The sequence below is a fragment of the Paroedura picta genome, chromosome 6 (genome assembly GCF_049243985.1).
Source record: "Paroedura picta isolate Pp20150507F chromosome 6, Ppicta_v3.0, whole genome shotgun sequence".
Lineage (NCBI taxonomy): Eukaryota > Metazoa > Chordata > Lepidosauria > Squamata > Gekkonidae > Paroedura > Paroedura picta.
The window spans coordinates 97666982-97688650 of NC_135374.1; the positions used below are offsets into that span (position 1 = coordinate 97666982).

Genomic DNA, 21669 nt, shown 5'->3' on the forward strand with positions numbered 1-21669 from the left:
CCATGGGCACGTTTGAGTTTGGGGAAATGGTGCAGGAAGGAATGACTCACTTCATGCCACATTCTCAGTCTGAATCATGTCCCTGTGCACATGATCTTTAGACAAAGAAATATGGGGGGACCCCCACTCACCAGATGTCTAGGTGAATGTGTAGATGAGCTCTTAGAATCAGCATGGAGAAATCTGGCTTGTCCAGGTGCCCCCATTCAGGCAGTAAAGAGAACAGAAGTTCAAGTTCAGGCTTCAAAAACCTGGAAGGCTTTTACATATAAAAGGAATGGGGGAGAGGAAGGAGGCATGGCAACAATCTGTGCTGGTGGTACCCATTGTGGACAAACAGCAAACTTTGTGTGGCCCTATGAGAACCATACTGTAAGGGAGTTATGTTACAAAAAACTCAAAATGTTTATTTGGATCAAGAAGTCCAGACTCAGTTATGTAAATGTATAGCTACCAGCTTAGCTATAGCGTGATTCATTTTGTTTCCATGAAGGCCAGTTTGAGTATGAAGGTTGACTGTTTTGATTCTGCCCATGTGTGGTTGGCGCCAAACAATCATTTGGGAAGGAAAGGATTGAATGAAAACACAAAGGTTAGCTAATCAGTGCATTCCAAAGGTCGAGAAAAAAGGCCTTTGAAAGAGTGCTGTATACTTCATCCTACCCTTTCAGATCCCGAGTCTTCTTTGGACATTGCTTTACAGATCTTCTCAGTGCAGTCATGCACACTACCCACTGCCTTTTAAGAACGATATTAAATTGGCCTCAGACAGTCATAGGCCAAATTCTTCATCATGCACCAGACTTCATGCTTTCATAGTGAACTGCACATAAGCCAATGACGCTCAGCTTGCATTTTATCTTTATTGCATGGCCGTTGCCTCCTTGGTTGATTTTTGCAAATTTCATTTCCAAGTCCCACTCCCTTAATTCGAGGATGTAATGACACAAATGAAGGAGCAGGATGGAGACTTGGAAAATCTCACCGTGAATGTTAAGTGAAGATTTTTGCTCTTTTCTCCCCAACCTGCATGAACTGTAAAGATTGTTCCATTATTTTTTTATGTTATAGGGGAAGTCCACATGAACTTGAAATTCCATGGTGGTTGTCAACCTTGTTTCCATAAAGGATTTTCAGACTACATAGGGCACCCTGTTTTAAAAATCACAGTTCTTCTTTTGTATAGGCAAACCCTTTTATCTGATTGTAGTATGTGTCTCCAGGGCCAAACCCACATATCTAAAGAATTCAAACATCAGTCTTTATTAAGCTTGCACCGTCAAATGATTTAAATTGTCTGTTAAGACTTACCCAGAAGCCTTGCATGGGGTAAGAAAAAAAATAATAATACCGTAAAGAAACAGATAAAGTTTCCTTAAATCTGTGAAAGAAAATTGGAGTACAATTTGGAGAACTTTTACATGTATTTTAAATTTAGTATGTCTTACGACAGAAATGCTGTCTGAAGCTGTCTGTCTATGAGGCTGGGAGTTCGATCCCAGCAGCCGGCTCAAGGTTGACTCAGCCTTCCATCCTTCTGAGGTTGGTAAAATGAGTACCCAGCTTGCTGGGAGGTAAACGGTAATGACTGTGGAAGGCACTGGCAAACCACCCCGTATTGAGTCTGCCATGAAAACGCTAGAGGGCGTCACCCCAAGGGTCAGACATGACTTGGTGCTTGCACAGGGGATACCTTTCCATCTTTACCTCTTGGCAAATAAAGCAAAACTTTCTGGATACTTGGAAAATAAATGTGAATTAATTTTATTTGCTATGTGGACTTTTCTGTCTTCAGATTCATTTCCTCCCTCAGACTAGAAGCCCTCATGCAGTTTTATTCTAGTGATTTGTTCATAACGGAAGACTGTGGTGGAAATTCAGAATGAGCCAGAAGGGTGCTGCTAATTTGTGTATCTTATTTATGCATCGTTAACATTTTTCTGCAAACTGTGACATCAGGTCATCTCTAATGGATACATGGCACTTTTGCGTTGTCGTTTACACAGTCTCCAGTGTGAAGCTAACAACCAATTCAGATGTTACCTTATTGTAGGTATGGGACTCATTCCATATTTACATATGCAGGAGAGCATATTGCATGAAAGAGTAACACTGTGAATCTGATGACAAGTTTGCTTGATCTTTATGCATAGTTATTGGTGTATTGGGTCCCTGTGTAAATGTATGCATATTCCACTTTTAACCATGCTGTCTGGTTAGGAACGCATACCTTTCTTTTTCCTTACTCTCCATGTTAAAAAGAACATCTCTATTGTTAGCCTAGGAAAAAAAAAAGACACAGGCAACAAACAGCATCACCTAACGATACAGTGTGGTATTATAAAACAGAACAAAATTTGAGTTCAGTGGCACCTTCAGAGAGGGCTGGTTTATCCGTGTAGTTCATGTAGCATGTGCTACAGGCCCGTGCTTCTGGGGTCCCACACGGTGTCTCTCCCCCCCCCATGGATTAGGACTGTAGCCTCTCTTCTCCCCCTTTACTTTCTTTAAGGACACTCGGGGTGACATCCCTTCCCACTGTGGGGGGATGGGAGACTCTCTGCCCACAGTCTGGCACTTCCTGCCAAAATTGTACTCTGCTAGGGCCCTGTGAATCCTTAAACTGGCCCTGGTGCTGCAGGCCCTGTGAATCCTTAAACCATTCCTTCTCTCAAGACCATCAAAGTTGCATTGATGCATTGAAATGGAAGCTGACAGTCCATACATATAGAGAATGATCAGCAAATTATCATACAAAGATGTTTGACAGATGCAAGGAGGAAAGAGGAATCATGAACTTAGTTTATATGGTCACCATTTGGTTGGATTTAATTCCAGGGGGGAAACATAGTGAAGCAAATAAATATATCACACTTGGAGATGGATGTGTAAATATGCCTTATTAAAGTGTGGAATACTGAAAGTAATTAACCAAGACCCTGTTGTTACACTCCATCCATCTCTTCTCAAGCATGGAGGTAAGAATTAAGAAGGGTACATTTACACATCCATCTCCAATCTCCGTTAACTTTTCTAAACTGAAAACCAAAGTGAGAATCTGAAATAACCGCTACTACAAAAATTATTTGCTTGGACGAAACAATCGTCTCCAATTTGTGAAGCAGGACCAGAAACATGGCACATAAGCCCAACACTTACACGAAGAAGGCACATTGACAGAAAAGAGAGAATTCCAAATAGTGATAAAAAATAATCTTCATTCATGTAGACTATATGGAAGAATTTCAGTAGTACAATTGTGAGACAAATCTTATGTGTCTCTGATGATGGAAACTGACCTGAACTTTTTTTTTTCATTTGTAAAGTATTTATTTGTATGAATTGTGAAAACAAGTCCAAACCAATATTCATAACGGTCCTCCTCATGTATTACATTCAACATAAAATTACTTATCTCTATTTTCAATATAAATTGCTTACTATTTCACCTGAATCTAAATAAGCTACAATAAAAATTCTTGTTTACAACCACTCTTCCTGAACTTTCTGATAAATTTATAAACAGCAGAATGATATGGAATCATCAGCAAGTCACATTCAAGTTCATATACACAGTTGCCTAGACGCATACATACATGTTTGACTTTTTGAGCATACTACCTACTATAAAAGAAATTCATGTGCATTATTTGGGTCTTTGTTTCTAATGTAAGAGATGGGACAGATGTTCTTTAGACCCCACTTCCCAATAAAATAAAAAATAGAAGCCCCATTCCAAGCTGGCATTGGGTAGCTGCTCTAGTGAACATCCTTTGCTAATTTATAAATTATTGAACAGTGAAAAGATTTGCTCAGAAACGCATGCATTACTCAATTTAAAATTATGGTACACAGTGTATTGTTTTGGGGGTGTAACCTTCAGGACATTGGGGAAGACTGAAGACATATCTCTGACCACAGAAGTTTTCAGCTCAGCTGTGATGACTGAAATCCCATCTATTGCTAATTCATTGTATCCCAAGGCACATTTCAATGCCAAATCAAAATCATGTGACTTATGAGTTTGCGTATTTTTTAGAAGTTTATCTTCTAGTTTCTTTTTGGTTTTAAGTTTCGTGGTATCACTTTTTGATTCACGAAGTATACTTTTGAAAAATGAAGCAACAAACCTGTTCATGCTCTACAGCAGTGTTCCCCGGTCCGGGGACCGGGACCGGTCCATGGATCAGTCGGTACCAGGCCGCTCATCCTCCTCCCCAGCTGCTCATCCTCCTCCCCAGCTGCTGCCTCAGGGGCTGCCCTGCCACTCTGCCACCAGCTCACCTTTGGTGCTCTCCAGTGGCCGCCATGGCTGGGGCTCCCCCTCGGCGCGGCACTGCGCAGCTGTTGCTGGCAGCGCCCCCTAGTGGGTGGCGGGAAGTCAGGGGCACTGGCAGGAAAGCAAGTGGAGCAGGGTCTCAGGCGGTAGTTGTGACATCCCTCAGCACCCTTGTAATCAGAAAGGTATTTTTTTTCCTTCCGGGAAAGGATTCAAAATTGGCACAAGGCCAATGTACCATAAGCAATCTTTTTTTAAAACAATGGTGTAACATTCACTTGTATAAAATCATTCTCCCCTCAGTGGTTAGTATTAACTTTGATTCAGTGTTACATCTGCAACAGTCTATCCATTAATTTCAAATCAGGATTTGGGTTCAGAGTTGTAAATTAAAGGTTAAAGGTGTAGTGCTTAAGAGCAGTGGCGTCTAAATCTGGCACGATGGGTTTTTCTCTGTGCTCCTCCACATGCAGCCAGCTGGATGACCTTGGGTTTGTCACAGCCCGGATAGTGATGTTCTGACCAGGCAGTTCTGTTAGAAGCGCTCTCATCCTCACACACCTCAGAGTGTTGTGGGGAGAGGAAGGGAAGGCGCTTTGAGACTCCTCCAGGCAGTGAAAAGCGGGGTATAAACACCAATTCTTCTTCCACATAGGCTTAGCATTTTAGAATGAGCTCTAACCAGTGAAATTTGCATAGGAGAGGGAGGGAGCGTATGAGCTTATAGAATACTCTCATGGCTAGGAGATTGCTATCATAAAGTGTGATGCGGTGGACCATAATATGTCTCCTTGTAATTTGAAATATTTAGTTTATTCTTACAAGTCTTCCACCCAAAGGATCATATGTTGGGGGGGGGGCATAGTGCCCCTTCTTCATATTGTCAACTTCATCTTTCCATTTCCATAATGGCCCCTGTGTCTGTTATCTCTCAGAACTATCAGTGTAATTACGGGAGGCTTTTGCCTGAACTTGCTGTATAATTTTTAACAAAGTCCATAAAGTAGGTTTTTTTTAAGCCTCTGGAACACCATCTGGGGCCCCTGTCCTTCTGTTGGTCAGTTTCCCAAAGAATTGGGGAATGAGTGAAAATGAATTGTCCAAACATTTTCTCTGGTGTGCATGTACCTCTCATAGTATTTAGCAAAAAAGTAAAAGCCCATCATTGTTATGGATATCCATAAGAGGAAAGCTCATGTTCTCTGAGAATGCCTGGCATGTACTCCATGTACAAAGATAAATTATCCCACCCCCCCAGATATCCCTCCTGGTGAGGTCCTGGCCACCCAGGATTAGTCATAATTGCAGGATTTTGACTCCATTTGTCTTCAAGTGAAGGGCTTCTGTTTTTTTCATCCTGGAAACAAATGGCTACTGTTCACCCTGGTGACAGTAAATAAATAGTACACTTGAGTATATCATTGTTGAGGGTATGACATTTGTCCTTGATGAGCCCAGCTTTTTAGGTCAGGGAACAAGTTCTGTTCATCACCCCCATGTCCCTGATTATAACTAGCCAAGGAGCAAAAAACACTCATGATGCATCTACATCTTCACCATGTATAAAATGCAAACTCATATGAATTCTGCTTGCAAACTGCAGACTTATACAGCCTCAGTTTGCCTTGGAGGTAGTTAGCAAATGTCCGGTGGGTTTAACCTGCCCACCATCACCTGGTTCTGCTCATTGAAAGAAGGTTCTTCCTTTCATTATTACTGTTTTAGGGGGGGGACAGAATCACAGAGTTCGAAGGGGCCATACAGGCCATCTAGTCCCAACCCCGTGCTCAACGTAGGATCAGCCAATGCATCCTAAAGCATCCATGTAAAGCAGATTTCATTATTAATTTAAAATGCTAAAAGGGATAGCCGGTTTTGAATAATGAAATTGAGTGAAGGCTGAAGAGTTATGCCCCCTCTCTTTCTCTGCATGAACCTGGAGTAAACAGACTAGATGGGCCAGGAGGTCCTTTCCAACTCTATTATTCTATGGTTCTAGAGTCAGCAGAATCCCACAGTTTGGATTTTAGAATCAGGCAGAGATATGTAATCTACATCTAGTTTGTTTCTGCCCTGTGTCTTCATATTCCTACCTTGGATTCGGTTTCCTGGGTGTATTATGCATGGCAGGAAACCTCACAAAAGTCTATCCCAAAAGGCATTGGCATTTTTATGTCTTCATGTGGAGCTGGTTTCACCACGGAAAAGCCACTGCAGTATTTTTGATTATGCATGGCATTCCCCCCCTTGTAGCAGCCACTGTGTCTTTTCAGTGCTCCCCCCCATTGACCAACAAAAATATGGCAGGTGGGCATCCCCTTAAATGGGGGGCTTTCCTAGCACCCTCTTTCCTGCCTCCCCCCCCACTGGTACAGGGACTGGTCAACCACACCTGGCACCCTTGGCCAGGCGTCTGGTTGCTGGGTGCTTGCCTGCTCTGTTCCAGCCCTGCCCCACCAAGTCTGCAGTGGCATGGCCCTAGGTGAGATGGGGCCATCCTTCTTGTGATGTTTGCTGCAGCTCCATTGAGTAAACTAGCTGTTAGATTCTTGTGATAGAGTGGGAAGTGTCTGTGCACCCACATTTAGAGGACTGGAGCTGGATTGGGACTCTTGACTTTGGCTGGCAAAATACATGAACTGCACTGTCACTTGTCATTGTTACATGCATATTTTAAAACCTGCATTTCTTTGATATTTACAGTGGAAAAAAATGAAAGGAAAGGATCTGATTATTTTTAAATGTGTATTATAGATGAAAACCAAGCTAAAGTAGGCGTTGCTTCTTGTGTATAGCCCTTTTCAGATGTTATGTTTGTGCATAGAGAGGCTACCACCACTTCCCCATATTGGGAGTGTGGTGCTCCTGATATGCATAGTCTTCATGTGGTCTGAATAGAGGAGCTGCATGCATTTTGCATATATATACAGTTTCAGTCAATGTGAACCAGGACACTGGGAAATCCATTGGTTAGTTAGTTCATACAGAAACTTTATGTGCATGCAAACACCCGTAGTGCTCCTTTTAAGAGAAAATAGCCATACAGATTAGGAGCAGTGTGTTTCTAATAGTGCACGTCTGCCTCTTTTTTCATGTGACATAATACTTGGAAAGGGCTTGTTTTGCCATTTAAATGTAGGTATTTCTGTACCCAGATTTATTATTTACTAGCTTCAAAGCCCGTTCCTAAGAATGGGCCTTGAAAGGGCCCTCTCCCCCGGCCCCCAGCCAGGTAGCTAAAGGTGGCTTTGGGCCGCAGCTCACAGCCAGATCAAGTGGGGCGGGTGGAGGCTGGGCATCTCGTTAGCAGGGCCGGAACAGAGGTCCTTAGCAGGCAGCCAGCAGGCCCAGCCTAGCAGGCCAGGAGGCCCTTGTTAGCAAGCTCTCTACCACAACCCTTTGCTGGCTCAGGGCACAGGTGTCTGAGAGCAAAGAGGCTAGAGTCCAGGGACGGAGGGCGGGAGCTGCAGGGGCAGGGCCAATCAGGGCAAAGCTGGCTGCATCCTGATTGGCCCTATTATAACTTGGACAGCCAGACACGTCCCAACCCCTAGGCTGTTTCATAAGTATATAGAGGAACAACAATGGATAAGGATTTATTCATTAATTCATTTATATATTTATATTTTTATTTAAATAGCTGTATGATTGTCCTCGAACCAGGATCTCTGTTGACTTCATTAGTATATGAAATCTAAATAAGGAATATGTCTCATTCACAATTTTCATCTATTGGCATTTTACAACATAGTTTTTAGTAAAGGAAGGATACATTTTGGGCTGTGCATTTTGATATTTCCAATTAATTAATTGCAATTAATCATATTTGACATTTTTTTGGTTTTCTTTTCCCATCCAGACTTGGAGATATCCAAAATGGCAAAAGACACTCTGGAAATTTCAGGATTCATGAAATTTTTATCCTGACATTTTGCACTTTTTATTTTAGGTTTTCTTTAAAAATGTGACAGTAGACCTGGATGCCATATCTACCAATTTTGAATATTCCAGACTTTAAAAAAAAGAATACAAACCAACCAAATTGATTCATAAACTGATAACAATACTGAAATTTCAGGGGAACTGTAATCATGACCTTTCTGAAATAATGAGATGGAATTGGGGGAAAAAAGTGAAGTACAAACCATAATTCATATGTATCACTGATGAGTCACATGTTGATATGCTGGAACTCCTGGAGACTTATCTTATACCTTAATTTGAATCACATATTGGCACATAATTTCATCCAATATTATGCTTTTCCTTGCTCTAGCAACCCCAGGGGTGTTAATCATACAGCTCGTTGGCTGGAACTGGCCCCAGCAGAGCTTGTTTCTGGCCCATGAGCAAGTGGCTTTCCCTTGCTTTCTTCTTGGAGGCTGTTTCTGTGTTGCAGCTTGCTTTCACTCGACTCTATCGCTGTCTCCTTCTTTGGAGCTGCTGCCACCGCTGTGTCACATCTTGCCCAGTCTGAAATCAACAGGTTATTTCACTTGCAGAGGTCCCCTCTCCAGTTCTAAAATGAAAAAATAAAGAAAAATAACAACAAAAATATTTGTGAAAAACTAATAAAATGCAGGTCGGGAGATGAACTTTCGTGAATCACTGTTCACTTCTTTAGATACACTAGAATGTGAGTCCACCCGTCCTTATATCTTGGAGATTTCAGATACTTAATGATAATAGCAGGCATTGGTAATGAGACAGGAAACCTAGGTCTCAGTTAAGTCCCGGAGGATGCTTTGTCTTGAGTTTAATTATCAATTGCAATTTAGCAGCCTCTCTTCCTGATTTCTCTTTAAAATTTCTTTGCAAGAGAACCGCTAGTCTTAGGTCAGTATCTGAATGTCTTGGAAGGTTAAAATGTCCCCCACTGGTTTTTGAAACCCGCACTGGGGTTTCTAATGTCAGACTTACGCCCATTTATTCTTTGCATCCTCCCGGATCGAGTTGAGGCCAATGCTGGTATCTCGACACACCCACTACCCCTCTGGCAAATCACACAATCTAATAAAGCCCGCTATTGTAATTCACCTACTGTTGCCCTTTGGTATCTGAAATGAACTTTATAAAGTTTATACCTCCAGTATTTCATGTTACACTTTATGGCATGTATAGCCCTGCCTGACAAATTGACATTTAACAAATGAATTCAACACCTCCATTCTAGAACATGTGCATGTGATGGTAGGGAGGGAGGTGTTAATTTGGGAATGGGTTTGAGTGTACTTGAGAGTCTCAATTTTAATGTATTTTTGATATGGAACACATCTTCTGATGCACCCCTGAAATGGAAATGGCTACGGGCGTGACACCCGTAGTCCCACCCCAGGGAGTGCTCCAGAAGAGGCAAGGAGGAAGCCAAGGCAGCAGCTGCATGGACTCTGAAGGCCCAGGCAGCAGCTGCACCACCACTGCCCATCTTCTGAGGAGAGCAGGGCTGGCCTCAGAAAATGGGCAGTGGAGGCGGCAGTGGCAGAGCAGCGAGGCCCAGTGGTGAGCCCTGCTCGGTGCTCTGCCACTGCCTCCAGTCTTCCAAGGCCTGTCCTGCTCTCAAGGGAGTGGGACTAACCTCGGAAGATGGGCAACAGGGCAGCAAGTAGTAGCAGCAGAGCAGCAAGGCCCAGCCCAAGGCCCAGCCCAGCCCAGCGCTGAGCCCCATTTGGAGCTCTGCCACCCACCGCCTGTCTTCTGGTGCTGCTCCCACCCTCAGTACAGTGGGGACGGCCTTGGAAGATGGGCGGTGCAGCCAGCAGAGTTTGGTGCCACCTCTTACCAGCCACCGCCTTGGCCATTATGTGGAATGTGTTTCACATAATGGCCCAGAAGCTGCTTGTTGGGGGAAAAAATTAATAGGTATTCATGAGAAATTTCCTAGTGCTACCTTAGGACCTCGCTCTCCTATATCCTGTGGCTGCACGTTACTTCAAAGGCAACGTAACTGCAACGCCTTCTCCAAGAATATATTCCTGTGTTCAGTGAGAGAGGAGAAGCATATGAATCCATACTGGACAGAGAAAAGTAGATTTAGAAGTCTGCAAATAAATACCAGTGTTGAACTTATTCAGTTCTGCTCCTTAGATGAGATCTGTCTGAACAATATATTTATTTACTATTTATTTAAAACATTTTTATGCTACCTTTCCAGCCAGCATAGGATTCCTCAAGTCAGTAATCCATCAAGTATGTGAGTTAGGGCCACAAGGGTTTATGTAAGGTATGCATTAAGGAGAAAGATGGAGGACTATGTTTTTGTTGTTGTTGTTGTTGTCTCTTGATTAATCCAGAACACACTTCTACTCCAGATCTGTTGGCACAAAATCATGCAAGATGTGGAAGGTATAGCTTATAAAACATTGCTTTTGAGAGTCCGTGTGGTCTGGTGGTTATAAGCAGTAGACTGTAATCTGGAGAACTGGGTTTGATTCCTCACTCCTCCACTTGAAGTCTGCTGGGTGATCTTGGGCCAGTCACAGTTCTCTCTGAACCCTCTCAGCCCCACTACCTGATGGTAGACCATCAATAGATTAATATGTATAAACTCATCTCTGAAAAACTGATGGGAATTGTTTCCAAGAAGTGAAACTTGCAGCTTCCTGTCTAGGGCCCATTCTGTACACATAGGATAATGCACTTTCAATGTGCTTTGGCAGCTGGATTTTTCTGTGTAGAGCAGAAAAATCTACTTCTAAAGTGCATTGAAAGTGCATTATTGTGTGCAGAATAGGCCCAGAATAGAGTAATCATTCATTTAAATTAACAAATTTTAACCTGTTAAAAGTTATAATTCAATATAATAGAATATAATTGCTTCACTGTATTTGAAATTCTGGTGAGTTTTTACAATTGTACTTGAAAATTTCATTTAATGTTAACCGTTAAAGATTGCAAATAATAACTCTTATTCCATATTGATTTTTCTTTTCTTTTTAGGGGGATACCTCTTATGTGAAGGACCGCTGGTGTGTGTTTGATGGATTCATGGTGTTTTGTCTTTGGGTATCATTAGTTTTACAGGTAATTACATTACAAAGAACAATAAAATTTCTTTGTATAAGAAATTTATACTTCCATCCAAGTCCTGGGTACTGTTTAAATATGTTTGTTAAGGTAGTGCAATCCTATGGGGAGTTATTGGAACTAATGGGCTTACCATGGACCAATTTTATTATTATTATAAAACAAATAAAATACTTTTGCTCTCTTTCCACCCAACTCAGGTTTCACAAGTCAGCAAACAATCCAAAACATTAAAATGAAATTTAAAAATGCATGTTAAAAAACTGGAAAAAAAATCCAGCCCTTAACAAAACACATTAACAGGAAGGAGGGTCAGTGTTGGAACACCGGACAAAACAGAACAACTGCTGGTGAAAGTTAGTGGTAAAGTAACTCTGCATAAGACTGTCCTTGGACTCCATGTCCTCCTGTTGTAGCCAACTTATGTTTCCAGCCAAGTAGTTCTTATTCCTCGAAGTGAGGCCAAGATGGAAGATTCTCTAGGTCCAGGCAATGGTCTTTAAAGGGTGAAGCTGTGATTTCCCTTCCTCAATTCCATTGCTTCTTTCATTATTCTGCTGCGATGTGTGGGCTACACAATTGTTTTCAGAACCATTAATAGCAAGAAGCAGCAAGAGAACGTTTCCTAACTACATATAATTCTGAGATATCCACCTCTATCTTGGTCTTCTGTTTTAAATAGAAAGTGCTTCTCCTGATTTTTACAATGAATGACCCAAAATGGAAGAAATTGGTTGCTGTATTCGACCATTGCTTTCTGCATCCCCCACAAATGTGTTTCATTTCAGTTGCTGCCCATGGCCATAACTAGGACCCCAGGGAGATCTGTAAGAATATATCTGTGTCCCAGTTTTAAGACAATGGATTGGATCTGGACTAAGTTGACAGTTTCCTTTGTAGACTTCCTTCATATCATCTCTACTCCCAGGAGACCCGACATTACCTGGCTACACATCACAACCCTGGTATTTCTTGGAAACCTTCCATCCAGATACTAGCTAGGGCCAACCCTGTTTAGTTTCTGAAATCTGACAAGATTGAAGTAGCCTGGGCTACTTCAGATGGATTATCCATCCATCCATCTATCCATCCATATTTGTGTACCGCCCTCCCCTGAGTCTCAGGGCATTTTACATAAAATGTAGAAACGGTACATAGAACTTAGTTTTCATAACAACTTTCATACAGCAGTAATAATATTAACATTAAGCTGTAACACAGGTACAAATTATAACAATGCAAACAGGTCCAGACCAGAACACATAGGTGGATTTTTTAGGGGGGAGGGAGCAGGGCCCCCGTAAATGTTGCTGGTCGTTTGGTCTCAAGCAAATGCCTGGTGGAAGAGCTTCCTTTTGCAGGCCCTGCGGAACTGTTTTAGCTCTGTGAGGGGCCTGATTTCCTCCAGGAGCTCATTCCACCAGGTGGAGGCCAGAACAGAGAAGGCTCTGGCCCAGGTTGAGGCTAGGCGAGTTTCTTTAGGGTCAGGGATCATTAGCTGGTTGGTGGCGGTAGAGCGTAAAGCTCTTTGAGGGGCATAGGATACAAGCTACCCTTCTGAAAATTGGTTTGCAGCCCTGATCCAATATAGGTTTTTTAAAAAAAGATCATAATCTTATGATGGGGAAAATCCGAGGGAAAAAGGCATTCATCTTTTCCTCCATAGGTGTTTGAAATTGCTGAGATTGTTGATCAGATGTCACCATGGGGCATGCTGAGGATACCACGACCTCTTATTATGATTCGAGCATTCCGGATCTATTTCCGTTTTGAGCTGCCAAGAACCCGGATAACCAACATTTTGAAGTAAGCAATCAGTTTATCTTTTGTTCTGATGTCTTGTTTTGCCAAATCTAAGCATGCGTTAGTGTATATGAGTATGTAAGAGCATATAAGGGGGGAGAAGTACCATTTATCCTAATTGTAACCCAAATCCACCTAATCAGGCCGGCGAGGAGCTCAAAGCGACCCCAAAAGCACTTTTACTTGTGAGTAGCTTGGGTGCGCGCTGCACTTTCTCCTCCTCTTCCCTCCACCCCCAGCAGCTCCCTTCCGCTGGTTTTTGCAGAGAGGCGAGGGCAGCGGTGGGAAGTCGGAGAAGGTGCCCTTTGAGCCAGCTGCTTCCTCTGTGGGCAGGCGCTGGCTTCTTGTCCTTTCCTTTCCTGTCCTGGGCAGTCAGTCGGCGCAGGGAGGGAACCAGTGAGGCAGCCAGAACAAAAGCGTAGCCAGATGCCGCCCCCCCAGCCCGATGCCAACACCTGCTCCCATGGCTGCACTGGGCTGTGTTTAACGACCTGCCCTTTCTTTCCCCAGCAGACAAACCTCAGCTAGCCTGGGAGAGGGGAGAAGGGCGGGGGAGCCCAACGTTCCCCAGAGAAAGGGGTCGCGGCTGCTGGTGGCGGCGGCGGTTGCAGTTTTAGGAAGGTTGAGAACCACTGGCCTAGATAGTGGCAGGTGCCCAACTGCACAGCTTCTCTGCTAGGACGTTTGTAGAAAAGAGATTTCTGCTGATTCACCCTTCCTGCTGCAGGACCTCCCCTCCCTTTGTTCCCCATAAGGTTCCTCAGGATCTGATGACTCAAATGAACAAAAGTTCAGGGGCTCAATGACCATATACTTGAGTTGCATCATTTGCGCAACTGATCATCTCAATTTAAAGATGAAGACATTTTGATTCAATAAAAAGTGCTTCCAGTTAAACCAGCATTAGACTTAAACATGGTTAAATTATTTTTAGTGCAGAGATTTTAGAAAATTGCAAGTGGAGAATTCCATTTTATAAAAGGCTTTCCCATTCCCTCTCACACCCAGGAGGCAAATGTCTCCTATCCTTTGGAATCTCCTATTCATGGATCTAACAAATCAGATTGTAAGCCCGTTGATCACCTGGCTTGAATTGTTTTGTACAATGTTTAGTATTTTAGAAACCAATAATAAGTAGTACTTTATGATTTCTCGAAGTAATTACTCTTTAAATGGACATTTAATGTATATTCTTTTAAATTTTTTTTGGCTAGGCGTTCAGGTGAACAGATTTGGAGTGTTTCAATATTCCTGCTGTTCTTTCTTCTGCTGTATGGAATTCTGGGGGTCCAGATGTTTGGGCCTTTTACATTTCATTGTGTAACAAATGATACAGAGACAGGGTAAGTATAAAAATCAGGATTTCTTTAACTTTATTTCAAGTGTTGGGCCAAAGTAAATCTAGTTATTCTGGTGCAGAAGTCTATCAACAAAAAATAAGTCTTCTGCTGAATTCCGCTAAAAGCAGAATTTGGCTTGAAATTTAAGGCGCTTTTGAAATGGAGTTCTGAAACACCTGATTGACTTGTGGAATTTTCAATTTTCCAGGAAACGTACCGTCTATGCACCACCTGTAAGAAGGAAATTGCAGTTCACTTGTGTATGAAATACATTTTCTTGTGAACATCAAGGGTTTTCCTGCAGGCTGTGTGTGGCCTTTATGCCACAGAGTAGGTCTTTCTTAACACTGCATGTTAGGAGCGCCTCATGTACAAACCTTGTCACCTTTCCAGTTTTTCCACCCAGCATGGGTAGCAAATTTTAGTGACTGGGATTTCTGCAGGCATCCTCTGCTTAAAGTTAACACGATTGAAACCCCCCTTCCATTATGCATGTGGTGGGTTTTGCAAATATTTCTCAAGATGTTGCATTTTCCTCTGCTTAAGGAATCGGACGCTGTTTGTGCAAACTGAACAACTGACCCTAACTCTTTTTCTATCCCTGATCTGTAGCATGGAATGCAAACAGACATAGCTCTGAATGCTGGAATAAGTGTCTGCAGTACAGTCTGGAAGTGTAATAAAATCTCTTTTGTATGTTTTGGAATATACATAGCAAATTGCCTGTAGGGTCATGCCATATGCTTAGGAGCAAGCTCCAGACAGGTTCAGTCCCCAGACTTAGTGTTTCCCAATATAACCCAATGGCACCTCCTTGTATATCTCCTAGTGCCCACCATACTTTTCAGGAAGTCGGCAGGGTCATAGTAAGGCAGGGCTTGTGACTGGCCACCTATATTCAAATGGAGGATTTTCCACACCTGCAGTAGCAGTCGTAGCCCCGGAGAGTCAGGTCGATCAGTAAGCACCTAGATTTCCGTGGTGTGTGGTTCCATTCCCCTCCTCTACCACATTTGGGCTTACCTTTGAATAGGATAGAATAGAATACCTTTATTGGCATAAATAATTGACAAAATTGTAACATTTACATTGACATTAACATTTTATGCAGTTGCAGAGCTCAAAGCCAAAAAAATTATCTCTGGATCGAAGCAATTGTCATAATAGGTGCAGGATCTGTCTCACTGAACATAATCTTTATCCAGTGTTTCTCATGGGCACAAAGGGGACTTCTTCAGATGGTGAGCTAGTGAGGATCAGTGATGAGCGAATTTTGGGCATTCTAACAGTATATGAATTAGCGTGTCTGGAAAATTGCACCCATGGAGACACAGTCTCTCAGAGGGAAGAATTTGCCCCAGGATGAGTTTGATGGGAAAATATTTAGACAGGCTAACAAATAAGCTCTTTTTAGTAAGTTTACATCCAAAATATAGAGATACATTGGCAAGGTTTTGTATAATAACTAGTATCAAAGCCCATTTTAAAAATGGTCTTTGAAAGGGGCGGCAGGCAGGAGGGCGTGAGAGGGTGCCAGTGGCTCCCTTTGGGCCGCAAAGCGGGCTAAAGGGAGTGGAAAGCCCCTCCGCCGGTGGCGACAGGGCTTTGCGGCCTGCAAGGAGGCTGCAAACTCCCCCCATTCCCCCTGGCTCCCTCCCAGCAGGAGTGTACCTGCGGGCTGCAAAGCCCTGTCGCTGCCTCTCTCCTTGTGGGTGACAATGGAGTCTGCAGCCACAAGGCTTCTAGGAGGCAAGAATGGAGGGTGGGAGCTGGAGGGGGTGGGCCAATCGATGGACCTGAATGGACAGGGCCCTGGACAGTCTCTTCCCAGGAGCCTGTTTCCCAAATATATAACAGAGCAAAATAGTGTTAAGGATGGAATTTCCCACAACCCAGGAGAACACTGTTTACTGAAGAGCCCAGTAACTGGGCATCACCTTTGTCTTTTTATTCCCATCTCTCCTTCCTCCTCCAGAAAAGAGATTTTTTCTTTAAAAAAAGAAAATCTATGAGCTGCTATTAGCTAGCATTTCAGGTGCCTAAGAACACTTTTCTATACCATTATAGGAAACAAGACATTTTATAAGAATAAGGAGGGGCAGTATGGGGATATAATTTGCTTCTGTTGTATACCTCTTTGAGCAAGGATGCAAAGTGGAATAGAAATATAGTAAGCAATTATTTCTACCCCCAGTGCTTTATGTGAAAATCCAGCTACAGTTCACAGGTTACTTCCAGATAATCCTTTGTTCTCAGATCATTACAAATTTGGCCTGGCCGATGTGGCGTCTCCATCTTGGAGAAGGGCCAGGAGGCCACTTGTTGTACTTTAGGTATACTATTACAACTAGACAATTCACTCAAGGCACTTTGCAGGCAAATTCCTTCTCCGATTTACAAGGAAACTTATATGTATGTTTCAGGTAGGTTAAAATCTTGTATTTGGGGAAAGTCTGGTAAGCAAATAAGAGAGAATTAAGACTACCAGTCACAAGGTAAAAGAAGACAATTCATTTCAGGCCTCTCTGAATGACAGAATCAACTTGATGGACAGGGCTAGGATTGTCAACCTCTAGGCAGGACTCTATAAATGGAAATTAACAAACAATCCTGTGAGAGGGAAAAATTATTTCTTAAAGCATTAGCAGCAAGTTTCTTAGTAACTGGATGTATTCTCTTAAGCATTTTCTTCAGATAGAGTGATTGTTCTTCACAAAACATGAAAAAGTAACTTCACAAACAATGATGACAGTTGTTTAACAAAAGAACTTAAATGCTCTTCACGGAGTACGTACAAAAGTACTTGATGAGGCAATTGTTTATCTTGAAAACATAAGCACTTAAATAGGTTGCCAGTTATTCCTATTTTCAATACTTTCCTCAGAAGTATGTTATTTGCAGTGCCACAGAGTTGAATTTGAAAAGGCAAAGCTTTTTCGTTTCTCTCAAAAGGAGAGAAGGCTTCACTCCCAGAATCTCCAGTTCTGGCAACCCTTGGCAGGGACCATTCAGACCTAACAATTTTCAGTGAGAAAGAAAGATCCTTCCAAACCTAACAAAGCCAGTTATTTTAAACATGTAAACAGAAAGCTAATAGTGTCGGTTTAAATTTTCAGACACAGAAAATGCATCATTTCACATTCCACTATTTGTGTTTCTCAAAAATACGAAAGTGTTGGTGGGGAGACATTATAAGCCTAGCCTCAGTTAGCTTTTCTTGCATATAGATCCTGACCAACTTGTTTCCCATCCAGCTAACCATTGTGTACCAGATATGTGTTGACCTGCTGGCTCCCTGAGATGTTTTGCATTCTCTGACAGGAATTTTATTTTGTGAATTCAGGGTTTTTTATGCCATACTTTTCTCACCAGTGAGTACCCAGAGTGACTTACATCATTATTCTTAGCTCCTCAATTTTCTCAGGCTGCTGAATCTGGCTGGTGGGTTTTGTTCAGCTTGGTGAATAATGTGTGTAGGCCTCCCCCTTGTTTTATGGACAGCAAGCCTCTTAGTTCAGCTTTGTCCAAACATATCATCGTGATTTTAGGTATCAATTTCGAATGCTTGCTGACCCCAGTTTGGCCTAAAAGGAAGTATGCAGCAGTGTCTTCCTGTTGCCATGCTACAAGGGAAAGAGCCATAACCTTCTGGCTCTGATTTCCCAGATTTTGGGATTCCCCCTGCACATAAAGAGGAAATTTAAATAGAGTGAAATTCTGACTCTGAGATTAGCATGACTGAACCAACTATTAAGCTGCTGAAGATTGTTTTTTTTTTGGGGGGGGGGTACTGATTGGTTCATTTGAGGGGTCTTTATGCTTTCTATGTCCTCCCTTCTCTTGAAATAAAGCTAAACCCTGTTCTTCCCAGGAAGTTTCACACTCATTATCTTCTTGTTATAATTGCTTACTTATTCTGAGGTAGATGTTTTTTCACACTATCTCCAACTAGATTACCATGCACAATTTGCTTCCTGCCTCCTCTCTCTTTCTCTCTCTCTCTCTCTGTTCTTCATATCTCTCCCTGTAAAGAATAAATGTTACCAATGGCATGAAATATATCTGGTGTTCTGCAGTGACTTGAGCATGCCGTTTGAATGTTGAAAGCCCCACTTCAGTTCCCTCTCGTGTCATAAAATAAGCTTGGTTACAGAATGACTATAGTATAATATATACTATAGGACAGGGGTAGTCAAACTGCGGCCCTCCAGATGTCCATGGACCACAATTCCCAGAAGCCCCTGCCAGCATTTGCTCCTGGTCATTGTAGTCCATGGACATCTGGAGGGCCGCAGTTTGACTACCCCTGCTATAGGATAATGACTATAGTATAATATCCCTGTTCTAGCAGGGGCGATTTTTAACCCGCCATGAGCCGGTCTTGGATGGTGGGAAATAAATGTAAATAATCATTATTATAATACAATAATAATAAAAAATGTGACTGTTTTGTTACTGTGCTCTGTTGGTGAGGAGGCCATTTGGCAGCTCCACAGAATGGTCAGCAAGGCTAGAGCTAAAGACAGCTGGGCCAGGTGCTGTGAGAAGTCAGGACTTCCACTGGTGTGGTTGAGAAATGAGTCCTCAGTAGGAGCCGTGTGGTGGATGGAGAAGGCTGCAATAGGTATTCCAAAAATAAGCCTCTACATTAAAGGTGACCCAGGGAATGCTCTAGTATGGGAGCTCCCTGGAGCTAGTCAGCTGGCCATTCCCAGCTCTTGCCTTCTGGAGTGCTGTTTCACATAGCAGTCTTGTTTTCAGGAACGTATCCACAGTATAGAAGATATTAACTGTATTTGCAAAGCAGCAGAGGCTCCTCTCCCATAACAATAATCCCTGACGCGTCGTTCTGTTGCAGCGGAAAAATAAACTGAAGTCTTTAAGTACCTGAAAGAGAAATAAAAGTTTGTACTGGAGTTTTCTCATCCAGATCTCCAACTGCGTATGCAAATATTGGCTTTAAAAAAATTAAATCAAAAATTAACTCTTTATCTCTGGTGTGAATTTTTGTTACCCTTTAAGTCGCCGTAAGACTTCTGTTTATCTGTTCCTTAATAGAAGAGGGAATTCCAACAGGTACATCTATTTCCTTCTCTTTCATAAGAATCTGCATGGTCCAAAATGGATTGGCATAAATACAAGAGCCCTGTCTTTTGCTGCTAATTATTTTGAGCACATGTGGGTGAGTCACAATCTCTTCCAGTCTAACTTTCTTCACAGGGCTGTCGTCAGATGCCTGATATAATGTGTAAGATCAAGTTAATTCATGCTATGTGTATGAAAGGCAAACAATGACGAAAGCTGAGAGGAAGGATGTTGATTCATTTGAAATGTGGTGACGGAGGAGGGTTTTACAGGTACCGTGGACTGTCACAAAGACAAATAAAAGGGTTCTGCACAAAATCAAGACTGGACTTTCCCTGGAAGCTAAAATGACTAAACTGAGACTATCATGCTTTAGTCATATTATAAGAAGAAAAGAGCCTCTTGTGGTGCAGAGTGGTAAGTGGCAGAAATGCTGTCTGAAGCTGTCTGTCCACGAGGCTGGGAGTTCAATCCCAACAGCCGGCTCAGGGTTAACTCAGCCTTCCATCCTTCCGAGGTCAGTAAAATGAGTACCTGGCTTGCTGCTGGGTGGTAAAACAGTAATGACTGGGGAAGGGAATGGCAAACCACCCCGTATTGAGTCTGCCATGAAAACGCTAGAGGGCGTCACCCCAAGGGTCATACATGACCCAGTGCTTGTACAGGGGATACCTTTACCTTTTAAGAAGAAAAGAGAAATTGGGAAAGACAATCAGGCTAGGAAAATTTGAAGGCAGCAGGAAGAGAGGAAGACCCAACATGAAGTTAATTAGACTTAATGAAAGAAGCCACGGCCTTCAGTTTGTAAGTCCTGAGCAAGGCTATTCACAACAGGATGTTCAGGAGAATGTTCATTCATGGCGTAGCTGTAATTTGAAAGCAGTTCGGTAGCCCTTAACACATGTTTAACCCACTTACACACACACACACACAGTTTGGTTTATAAGATGAGAAGCAAATCATAAATGTGTAAAGTTTTTTTTTTAAAGTAATAAAGGAGGACAGTGACTTTTAAAAGTAATTTACTTGTTAAGGCCCTAATCCCTTTTGTTTTGGTATTTTTGTTATCTGCATGTAAAACTATGTGTTCTCTTGTTCTCCTTCACTGTATCGCCCTACATTAAATCCAATTTGGTGGAGATAGGTTCTTATGATCATTCCAATGCTTTTCACTTTCCTCCATTCCCCGGAGCCACTGTTCCCTTCAGAGCAGAGTTCTTGTTGTCCCCATGCTCTTAATGAAAATGGAGAGCTTGGTTCCCAAAGCAGATTCCTTTGGGGACTTGATCAGACTGCTCCACACTTGGGAACTGGGCACCTAACCATTATTTCTCGTTTATGACCTGTCAGCTCATCTTAATACTTTCTGTGATATTTCTGTGTGGGGAAATGATGTGAATATTGAAGAAAATGAAGATCAAAATGGCACAGGGGATAATATGAGGCAAAATTCAGCATTTTATTCACTTGCTGCAATTGACTGCATTAACCAGATTCAGCACTAAAGTACAAGAGACTTGGTCAGAATACTACAAGATTTCCGCAATGCAAGCTTACGTTGATTTACTCCAGTTTAAGCCCATTGAGTTACTAACTTTGCATAGGATTGCACTGTGAGTCCCAAGCAATCAATTAAAGAGTCATATCTTAACAGGAGGACTCTCAGAATAGACATAATCTTATTGGGATTGCATGTGTTCGTGTGCGTGCACGCATGTGGTGCCATCATGTCTCTTCTGACTTTGATTCTCACTCGTTTTTAGGTCGGCTTTTTTGTTTGCCCTTATTTTCTGTTTCTCTTCTGACTAATGGTGACTTTATGAATTAATGACCTCCAAGACATACTATTGCTAATATAATAAATATAATACCTATCTATCAATCTATCTGCTCTGATGTTTCAGACTGAGGGCCATGGCTTCTTTACGGAGTCAGTACTAATAGAACCAAAACAAATCTTGGGAACTGTTTTCTCATCCAGTTGCCCAACTTTATATGCAAATATTCAGGGTTTAAAGAAAAGTTAAGATAAGATTTTGAATTTTTAGTACATAAATGTTGTGGTTTTGCTAAATTATTTGGTGGCTAGACTTCAGCTGCATGAACGTGTGTCTGTGTTAATTCTCCACTCTCATCAGC

General features: G+C 42.2%; 1 protein-coding gene across 7 annotated transcripts in view; it reads left to right on the top strand.

Moving 5' to 3' along the window:
• NALCN (sodium leak channel, non-selective) overlaps positions 1-21669 on the top strand; it is a 315418-nt gene that overhangs the window by 42487 nt on the left and 251262 nt on the right. For all 7 annotated transcript variants that reach the window (XR_013232146.1, XM_077343802.1, XM_077343798.1 and 4 more), the window contains 3 exons: positions 11216-11299; positions 12969-13108; positions 14320-14448. Coding sequence is in view for 6 of the 7 variants with exons in the window: in XM_077343802.1 (XP_077199917.1) it covers positions 11216-11299; positions 12969-13108; positions 14320-14448 (353 nt within the window). In the remaining variant the exon portion in view is untranslated. The remainder of the gene's footprint in view (positions 1-11215; positions 11300-12968; positions 13109-14319; positions 14449-21669) is intronic.